The sequence below is a fragment of the Limulus polyphemus genome, unplaced genomic scaffold, assembly GCF_000517525.1.
Source record: "Limulus polyphemus unplaced genomic scaffold, Limulus_polyphemus-2.1.2 Scaffold386, whole genome shotgun sequence".
In the NCBI taxonomy this organism is placed as follows: Eukaryota; Metazoa; Arthropoda; class Merostomata; order Xiphosura; family Limulidae; genus Limulus; species Limulus polyphemus.
This window is the reverse complement of record NW_013665996.1, coordinates 333,723-344,872: the sequence shown is the minus strand read 5'-3', so window position 1 is coordinate 344,872 and position 11,150 is coordinate 333,723. Positions and strand designations below refer to the sequence as shown.

Here is an 11,150-nt window from a genome sequence, read left to right as displayed (position 1 = left end):
GTATGTAGTGTGTGTGTGTGTGTGTGTGTGTGTGTGTGTGTGTGTGTGTGTGTGTGTGTGTGTGTTAACTTTGATCTAATGAAAATTAAAAGGTTAGTACACGTTTTTGTTTTCTGAAAAACAAAAACTTCTCGGAACCAGAACAAACAAATGTAAGTAAATACACACTTTCACTACAAAGATGAACATTCATAAGTGAAAGCAATATGTCCTCCCCTTCCATCATCCATTTTATTGAATAAGATTCTCAGAATATCATAGATTTCAAGAGACAGAATGGTATTTAAGGCAGGGGAAGGAAGCATCAACTACAGTATACATATATACACTTCAGAGATATACAGTTAACACAGTATCAACTTGAGATGTCTTTGTGAGAAAAAATGTATTGAAGTATAGTAAATTGTGAGTTTATAATGACATAGGACAGCTAGTTGATGGGTAAACAGATTTATTCATAATGCCAAAAACTTTACAGGTAATTTCAAGCATTGTGCAAATTAAAACATTGTAATGTTTATGTATGCAATGTTTCTAGAATTAGAGCTCCCTATTACATACATTGTGTTTTTTTCATTTGACCCCTGTGCAAGAAAGACATAAATCCAAAACACACATGCTTCAATCTAAGGAAGGTGTCTTTGTGTAATGTCTCTTCTAGATTGGTTGAAATATAGAGGAATGGCAGACTAAAATACATAATTCTGGGAAATATTGTGACATTTGATCTCTGTAAAATTGCAAAAAAAAAAAAGCATGAATACCAGAAATCTGTTCATTTCAGTCTGAGGGAGTTGCTGTAATATACAGAAATAGCAGGCCAAAACATATTTGTTTTTTACCTTTGAACCTTATAAAAAAAACAACAAGGAAAAGTGCAAGTCTGAAATTTGTCTGCTTAAGAATATGGGGGTTATCACAAGGTATCTTTGTGCAAAGCCTCATTTAGAATGATGGAAATATAAGGGAGTTGCAGGCCAAAATGTCTGTTTTGTAATGTTTGAATTCTGAGCTGCTAAAATTGGAATGGTGGCTAAAAAGAGTAAAATTAAATATAGTTAAAAAGTTGTTCTGGTGTATTGGGCCAATGTAAAAGAATTCAGTGCAAATACCCCATTTTCATGCACTTTAAACTATCCATCTGTATAGTGCATTTAGTAAACATTATACGAGAAAAAGATATATTCAGTGATTCTGGTTGTATGGTTAATATATATATTCATCTTCATGGTTAATAATTTATTCTGATAAACAGAGAAAAATACTTAACCCATGAAAACTGTTTATTTGATATTAGATGATTTAAACTTCAAAGAAAAACCTATTCGTTATTGAGTAACTTACTTGATCTAGTGTAGTCTGACTGACAGAAAAGTCCCTTATTCCCAATTCTTCTCCATTCTCTTCTAGGCACCCAAAAATTACAGATAGTGGAACATTCTTGGTTGGTAGACTGAATTCAATCATATTACAATGATGTGCCTGAATAATAAAAAAAAGCATATTCTAAACAGAAAAAACACATCAAACTAAAATTATCGATTCCATAAGCTAAGAATAGCTATATTAGACATACTTGTAAGTCACATTTTGCCAGAAAATAAAGGTCAGAACTGTAATTTTCTAAATTAATTTTTTTCAATATAATTTTATTAAATAATATTTTTCAGTTATTTTTACTAGTAGTATTTTCATTCTCAATGAAAACAAACTTAATATTGTTTATTTAATATCAGTAATGACATTCACCCGCAACACGCTGGTTGGAAAAAAGGTGTGGATAAAATTGATGACAGGACCCCAATCTGCTTTGTTCTCAGCCATTCGTATTGTGATGGTGTAACCAGTTCCAAGTCTAAATTTGTTAAAATATACTTATTATTACATAAGTTACTACCAATAACATCAACTAAATTAAACCCATATTGATATTATTATGTATTCTTTTATCAACTACCAAATTATAAATACCAAAAGCAGATGTCTGAAAGAGACATTTAAGATGCAAACTTGCTTTAGCAACATTTAAACTATTTCCAAAAGCTAATTACTAGAATAATCTGTAAAGATATTGTTAAGTAAAGAAATAACATGAAATACAGATTTAAAACAAACCTGTGATTTACAAAACAATAAACCATCTAAAAATAAATTTTTCTCCTCATTTGCATCAAGTATATGAATATAAATATTGAGTACATAAGCCAACTCACATAAATAAAAGCATTTACTATAACATCAGATCATAAATTATCAAATAGATGAGCAACTGTAAACATGACTAAGATAAAACTTACTTGTATTTAAGATAATGTGGACTACCAAGACATTTCAATTTTCCATTCACCATAATGGACAACCTCGAGCAGAGGATGTCACATTCTTCCATACTGTGTGAATAGAAAGCAAGCAGAGGTTTGAATAAATTTTTATGATATATTTAAAAGTTTCTGTGGAGTATATTTAGTTTAGAATAATAATATTATGCAAGTTTTTTCTAAAACATCTCTAAAAACAGTTAAAATGAAACTTCTAAAAATATTATTCATTCATAACTGAAAAGTTTTCCTGTAGCATTTTTTATTTTCAATCACTGTTTTTGATATATATTTTCTATCTTTTTAATGCATAAGCCTAATTACATCAATCGTAGAAACAATAAAAAATATTCTATTTTACATATTACTTAATCCTGAAACTGAACAATAAAAAAATTACTCAATTTAACATTTTTACTTTGAAAATGTCAAATTTGTTTTGATTCAACAAGGAAAGGACATGCAATTCTTGACGAGATCTTCTAGAAGCCTCTTTTATTTACTAAATCAAAACAGTTTATAACTCCTGATTACTCAGAATAGTGATGAATATTTTACTAAAATGTTAACACTAACCTATGTGATGTAAAAAGCACAGATCTCTGATCCTTGACAGCCAGTTGTACATTATTCCATACCAATCGTTTAGTCAGGGGATCCATACCACTTGTTGGTTCATCCTTCAAATATAATGACAAACAAAATTCATTTTAAACTAAAATAAAATACAACCCATACAAATGCAGTCTAAGATATCTTTAATGAGATCTACATAATGAAAAAAATTATTTAAATCTCAGAAGAAAAAAATATATATATACATAAATATTTAAGAAAACCCATTATTTTAACACACATATTTGATTTTCTCTTCTGATCCTGATTTAAATATCAGTATTAAATTCAATTGAAATGAAATCCAAATAAGTAAATATATCTAACATACATAAAAGCCAGTTGTCTTCTGGCATTTCTCCTGCTCTGTTCCCCTGTGTCACTTAGCAACAAAACTAAGATCTGATATTGTTGTCTTACATCATGAGGGCTGGTTTGAATTCCACCTTTTTAGATCATTTTATGTTTTAGTTTATCATGGTTCATACTGAATTGCTGAGATCAATTTCAAGCACTTTTCAAGGACTTTCTAACTACTCTTAGAATGTTTTTCAGCACTTTTTGGAAGCTAAAATCTACATCAAAATTAATTGGATTCCACTGAAATTTTATAAAATTCCTATTTATTTCTTCAACATATAAGTGTAGACTAAAAAGAAAAGAAATACTATTTATTGTGCTCAACTCTGCAACATGCATTAAAGTTCAATGAATTGATATATTCTGCTATAATAATATATTCAAGTATTCTCGCAAAAAAAAAAAGTCCCTTTTCAAGAAATTTCAAGCTCTTGTAATTTCATTCTCAATTTAAAAATTTTTTTAAGGATGTGTATGCACCCTGGTTTATGCATATACTTAGCTCGATATTAGACATTTCAAAGTTATTGGCGAATTTTTAAAATATCTAAGTTAGATGGTTAGTGACCATAATTTGCATATTTTTATTATATTTACATGAAGTTTGTGTGTTTTATCTTTTTTTTTTGATAAAACTTTTTTTTTCTTTCTGCTAGATATATTGCTATTAGCCTTAACTAATGATGGTACTTGAAATTAATTTTTAGGTTTAAATTTTGTGATAGAATTTATACCATAAATCTTCAGCCTATTGATTTTTGGTGCTTTATGTATTTTTGGTATTTAAACTGTAATTTTTAGGTTATATGACAATTAGAAAAATACCTTCGGTTACGTTAAAATATTGATGGATTTGTGATATAGTCATAATGTGGAGAATAAACTGAAAAGTAAAAAAAATTGATATAAATAAAAGTTGTATCTGATTTTCATAAATTTATGTACAAGTCATGAACCTTGGTGTGATACAACTTTTTTTCTGCTGACGAAAATGTAATATATATAAAAGCCAGTTGTTAGTGTGTGTGTGTGTGTGTGTGTGTGTGTGTGTGTGTGTGTGTGTGTGTGTGTGTGTGTTACGCTCATATTAGGAGTCAATTTGAATTAACCTAGTACCATTCTTATAGGGTTTTTGAGAATATATTTGAAATATGTTTTTATTTTCTCAATGTGTGATTGTTTTTCTTTCATGATGAAGAAGAAGTTCAGTGAAAAAAGCTTGCTGAAAAAAAGGTAGGGGAATTTTATAAAACTCCATCTTGTCATATTTTGCCAGGTACAACAAGGCTAGTTTTCTGAATATAACAACCTATAAAAATGAATTTTTAAATTTTTAAATGAATAAACTAAATGTTTGTAAATCATGGATGACACAGTAAGATTATGACATACGCCCTATGTTTGATACCTATTCTACTTCAATGAATTTTAGCTATTGATAAATATAATTTTATAAAATTAATTAAAATAACAGGTAACTTGTTACAAACCAACTAAACTGACAGGATTATTATTTATATATTTTTGTATTCTCATGAATGGGAAGAATACTAACCAACTTTAAAAGGTGTCTCAATACTTATATTTTTAAAGTGTGGACTTGGCTTGATAAGTATATGCTAACACTAAACAAAATGAGAACCTTTTCGTCAATTTAACAAAAACTTTTGTACAATAAGAACTTGTTTGTATATTTTTTGTACTTTCTATACATGTGGATTAATTATTAGAATTGTTTTAGTAAAGTCAATTTTGAGGTTTTTATTGAAAATGCTTATTGACCTATTAAGGTTATGCTACTAAGTTTAAATCACCAATCAGTTATTAAAATTATTTCAATTATTGTTAAAAATCTCATAACACTAGCCTTGATTTATGTACTAATACATACTAACCATTATATTAGTATGTTGTACTGATGTACTGATTTTTAAACTAACAAGTCTTGAGTTATGTAGAACTGTTAATATATTGATTCTTACACTAACCAGTCTTGAGATGTGTACAACTGTAATATATTGATTCTTACACTAACCAGTCTTGAGATGTGTACAATTGTAATATATTGATTCTTACACTAACCAGTCTTGAGATGTGTACAACTGTAATATATTGATCATTATACTAACCAGTATCTTGAGTAGTATACCACTATAATGCATTATTTCTTACAGAAACCTGCATCTTGAGTTGCGTACCAATGTAATATATTGATTCTTATACTAACCAGAGTCTTGATTAAGTTACAGTAAACTTTTGAATTAATCACTGTTATTGTTTCCAATAATTCTTGAGTAGTGTTATTTTCACACTTACTAGCACCTTCATTTATGTACTACTGTAAAACGAAATAAAAATTTATCTGCCATTGATCTTACCAAGAGTATAAGTTGGGGATTTCCCAACATTGAAATTGCAGAACAAAGTTTACGCTTAGTCCCACGACTAAGATTTCCCACTTTACGACTTGCATACAGTTTAAGATGAAATTTTATGAGGGCCTTCTGAACCACCTGCAATGGATTACGAACAATTAAAAAAGTTTCTGTTAAGTTATCAGTCTTTACAATATTTACACTAATATGTCTATTTTAATTTCTTTATTAATACAAGTTACTTCATAGAAATAATTACTGATCTAGTTAACATTAAATAACATATGTACACAGGCTAGGACATGTAATGAATCATTGAAAATAAGGATATTTGTTTGGATATTCAAAATTTGAATAATGGAGCATTTTAATGAGGGGTTGCAGGAATTTTGAAAGCTTTCAGGATTATCTGAATAGAAAACAGATGCATATTAAGGATTTAGATAGGCAAGCAAAATTTTAAAAGAAATAAAACAATCATTTTCAAAAGATCCATGGAAATAGATAGTCACTAGAAATGTCACAATGGTAATTCTATTCACTCAAGGAAATTAAAACTATAATAAAACTTTATACTTCTTTATAAAACACATTTTAAGAAATGATAAAAACAAATCTAAACAGGGAATTACAATTTATTGTATTTAACAAAACTTCAGGTTTAAAATAAAACAAAAACATTTTAAATTTTCAGCTTCAAGTATTTACACCATAAACACCAGAATTACTGAAAAGAAGCTGCAATATAACTTTCATAAGTTGCTTAATAGGGAGATATTTCATAGTCTTAAGCTACAAAATAACTAAAAAGAATAGCATCATAAATGAAAATAAGGTACATAGCATAACCAAATAACCACAATACTTGTAATGAACTATAAACAAAACTGTAACTTTACAATGGGTACTCAAAACCCACAAAATCATATTACTTCACACCCACTGTACCAGTTTTCATTGTGTTAGTCTGAAAATTAAAATAAACAAGAGAATGCAGGAAAAAAAGTAATATAATTATGGATAAAACATTAATTAAAATCAATTAGAAATATTAATGTTAATCTAAATCACCTACACAGCAACTATTATGTTAAGTCTGAAAAATAGTTATTTATAAAAATTACCATACATGTGGATCACTAACATTTTTATTTTACAGAGAGTAAAACATGTATGAACAGAGATTATTGATAAGCTGGCTAATTTTTTTAATAGTAAAGAAAACATTTGATCCTTACCTTTCCGACATCCTTAGGTGGAATTCCTCGTAGCTTAGCATAGATAACAAGATGCTGTTCAGGTGTCAATAGGTCATCTACTGCATCAGCTTGAGGACAATAACCTAACAAAGTGTTGCTACAAGACACAATATCTTCCACCCTAAATAACATTGGAAAATAATTTTACTATATTTAAAAACGTTTTTGGATAAAAAAAGAAAACATCTTTTATTCTGATTTGTTTTTTTTATAATTACAAACAATTTAAATGTTCAATAAAACATCTAAACAATACATTTAAGAAATTCAAACAAAAATAATTATTATATAAAGCCATATTTTTGCTTTTGTCTGCATGTATTCCTAAAAATTTCATTGTATGTATATCCAAGGTAATAATTGTAATTAACTACATATGCATCTTATTTCAATACTCATGTATTAATCACTCTGCTGTATTCTATGTCTCTTAGACTGTATTTATACACAAGTACAATTTATAAGGTTCATTACAAATATAAGAAAAGTTTATAAGATGAATTACAGAGGAATCATTTCTTTCTTTGCTCTAATAAAACACTAAATAAACAATATGTAACGTATTACTGAAAGAATATACAATTCCTTATAAATTAAAATATTTTGACTGCCACATAAGCATTTCTAAGAAAAATGAAACTGAAACTGTTTAGAAGAAATGTAAATAGATTTTACTTTTTATAGTACCTCCTCTATACCCATCTTCTGATAACAATTATAAAATGAAACGTACGTTTTGTTCTTGATGTATACATTTCCTGAAGTAGCTTCAAGTTGTCCTGTCAAGATTCTAAACAGTGTTGTTTTTCCTGCCCCATTAACACCCAGCAAACCAAAACACTGGAAATTAACAATAAATATAAATTCAGTATTTAAATTTCTATACTTTCATTTATACCAAAGATATTTCAACACCTTGTATAAACTAATTATTTAAACAAAAAGGCTAAATGAAGAAAACAAGTACACAGGAGGCAAAAATTTAAATATAACAAAACAAATTCCTGCATTTATTATAAAAAACCTTCCTAGGCAAATAAATTGACATTGGGCAGAATTATGTTATACAATATTTATATTTAAACATTCTAAAGCTTACATTTATAACTAAATAAGCTTTTTTTTCAAACAATTATAGCAGTAGTCATAATTTGATACAAAACTAAGCAACAATGAAGACTGAAAAATCATGCTAAAATGGTTGATCACTAAATCCTACCTCGCCTTTAGGTATGGCTAGACTGACATTGTCCACAGCTACATTTCTTCCTGCAATGCTTTGAAACTCCTGCAAAGATATCGTGATAGCTGATATATAACTGACACAAGCAAGCTATAAGTATTAATCAACAGCTCAATCTACAGAATGAAATAGGTGATTTGTCTAATAGACAACATATTTCATTTAAATTTCAAACTTCAAAAGTCATTGAAATTTTCAGATTACAGATTAAAGTAATTTTCCCAATGACCAAGTTTTTTTTGTATATCCCAACACCTCCCCTCCACAAAAGTTCAGAAAAAAAAAAAGAATATACAGAACACACAGTTGTCTGACCAGCATAATAGCAAGAGAATCACAGATCTACAATGTGGAAGGGCATGTGAAGTGATTTGTTACAGGGAATCAAACCTTGGATCTTAGCATGCAATAATATAAACTTACCACTGACATACTGGAGGACTACATACTAAAGAAAAGTGATATATTTGATATAACAATTTGATCTCGGACAAAATTATAAAATGCAATCATAGGGGGAAATGTAATTCTACAAAATTAATTTTCTTAGCTATAACTTGTTATATTTAAAAGAGAAAGAAATTGTTTAAAAAGACCAAATGTAGTACCAAAAAAGGGTGTGCCATATTATCATATAACTGTGTTCGGAAGCCTTGAACATATATTGAAAGTACTTCACATAATGTAAATACTTACCTTGGAAAGTGAAACCAGTTTCAGCACATCATGTTTACTAGCTTCACTCATAACTCTCTTCCTTTCTTCAGCCACATCATTATCTTCAGTAAAAAGAGGATCTCTAGGTTTGGAATGTTGAAAACTGGAGAGATTGTAATAACATTTTTGTTAGTCATCTTAACAAATGAAATACTATTGACAGCTTTCATTAAGAAACTTGGAAACATCAGTAATCACTGCCTGCAGAACTATGTTCTTTTTGAATATTGGATTACTGGTCACTTTTTTTTTTTTACCCTACAGAACATATTTGTAACTACTGTTTTGTTATTAATCTTACATTAATAATTTTTTTCCCTTTTATGTTTTGTTTAACTAGTGTTTTATCTTTCATTTTTATGTACAACTTCTCACCTTTTCAAACAATTAAAGAAGTGTAACTCCAGCAATAGATTCAGAATAAAAAAGATCAAGCCTTCAACTGCTAGGATAATGTAGTGATACCCCAAAAGCTCCATACTGAATGGTGAGATGTAAGTATCTTGGCCAAACATAGCAAATATTTCTGCTTGGATGTGATTTTTGGCAAGATCAACTAGTCCACCAATGAGTGCATACTGAGGAAACAGTACACCTATGTATTTTAAAGTTACCATCACATCATCTGCCATCTGTAATAGATTCAAATAAATTTCAATATCAATACACAAACGCTAAACATATGGAACATAAGCTCAGAAAACCCTAGGAAAACAATGCACAATATAAGAATTGATTCCCAATTCAAAGTAAAGAAACTAAGTTTGAATTTTATTTCTATTGGAAGAAGATAAAAAGCAATTTGTTCTTTTGGAATTTCAGGGCTGGAATTCATAAGAGACTGTGCTCTTGCTTTAGTTTTTGAAGTGGCTGATATTACATATTCAGAGAAAGGTAGACCATTAAAACTTTTACACCTATGTTTTTCAAACTTCTCCACTACAATTACCTTGAAATGCAAGTTTCATTAAAAAAAACAAGATAAACAGCATTTAAAAAAAAAATCATACTTCATTTAGATAATGAAATATACTTAAATACTTCATACCTACATATAAACTACTTGCACTAAATTTCGTAGTCAAGATTTATAAGGCAAATGAGATAAAGTAGATGGTATTGTTAAAAATTTAAATGCTCCTTGTTCATTTCTTACACATTCTGTAATATGTGGTTGGTCTGTATTACTTCATATCTAATAAACTGACCATAAATTTCTCTATTTTGCAGATATAGTTATAATCTATTTAGCACAACACATTAATTAGTTAATTACAAGTTACTAGTACACTGCTCATTTATGAAATGGCCATAGATAAAAATACATATACGTTACAATTAACTCATCAGATAACTCAGCAAAAGTGACTATAATGTTTTCACAATTTAAATTCTACTACTCCCTTTAATCATTTTCAGTAGCTATATTACAATGTGTCTTTAAATACACTACTCTTACAGTATTTTCATAACTGTAATAGAATCTAGTGCATTTTTGGCTTTATTTATTGATGCACTGTGATATGTCAAAAATTACTGGTTAGTGTATTCATACATTAGTGAATTGTAGAAAATACATGTAAAACTCTTACTGCATACACAGTTCAGGTGTAAAATTATAGATATAATCAAATAGCTTAACAACGATTTAATCTATTGTCAAAACAAACAGAAGTAAACTGAGATGGTAGAAGAATAAATATGTAAGGGAAATATCAGACACTCTTGGTGTTGTTCAGCTACAAATTACTACGTGGAATAACTTCAGAAAGATTTCTTTGAAACTACTGCATATTTAAGTCTATGTGATGTAAGTTTCTTGCAAGAGAGCATTATATATTCCACTAGCAAAAAATGTGGAAACACATAGTATAATAACAGATATCAGTAACTAACATACAATAAACAGGAAAACATGTACACAGCGTGGTCACAAGTAAATAGACACCACCTTTTCAGAAAAAAATGAAAATTTTCAGTCATGTTCACATGAATTAATATATTTATAATTTAATTAATAACTAGTAGATCTTCCTTTCGCTTCGTGGAGTTCATTGATCCTTTGGGGCATCGTGAGAATCATCTCGTCCATTTTAGATTGTGGGCTTTTCGCCCACTCTTGCTTCAAAACTTGGAGTAGATCGTTCTTCGAAGTTGGTTTTTTTGGTTGTTTCTTGACTTGCCGGTCAAGTATGGCCCAGAGGTTTTCGATGGGGTTCATGTCAGGAGATTGGCTCGGCCAGGGCAACTTCTGGATACCATT

At 28.9% G+C, this 11,150-nt stretch overlaps 1 protein-coding gene across 1 annotated transcript in view; it reads right to left on the bottom strand.

Annotated features, from left to right (window-relative positions):
* The window catches only part of LOC106457888 (ATP-binding cassette sub-family A member 1-like), a 42,272-nt gene that overhangs the window by 2,361 nt on the left and 28,761 nt on the right, over window positions 1-11,150 (bottom strand). The window contains exons 25-34 of the mRNA XM_013917338.2: window positions 9,263-9,519; window positions 8,867-8,990; window positions 8,147-8,215; window positions 7,661-7,767; window positions 6,907-7,048; window positions 5,672-5,806; window positions 2,895-2,998; window positions 2,298-2,390; window positions 1,750-1,855; window positions 1,345-1,482 (exon numbers count right to left, since the gene is read on the bottom strand). Of these exons, the coding sequence (XP_013772792.1) occupies window positions 1,345-1,482; window positions 1,750-1,855; window positions 2,298-2,390; window positions 2,895-2,998; window positions 5,672-5,806; window positions 6,907-7,048; window positions 7,661-7,767; window positions 8,147-8,215; window positions 8,867-8,990; window positions 9,263-9,519 (1,275 nt within the window). The remainder of the gene's footprint in view (window positions 1-1,344; window positions 1,483-1,749; window positions 1,856-2,297; window positions 2,391-2,894; window positions 2,999-5,671; window positions 5,807-6,906; window positions 7,049-7,660; window positions 7,768-8,146; window positions 8,216-8,866; window positions 8,991-9,262; window positions 9,520-11,150) is intronic.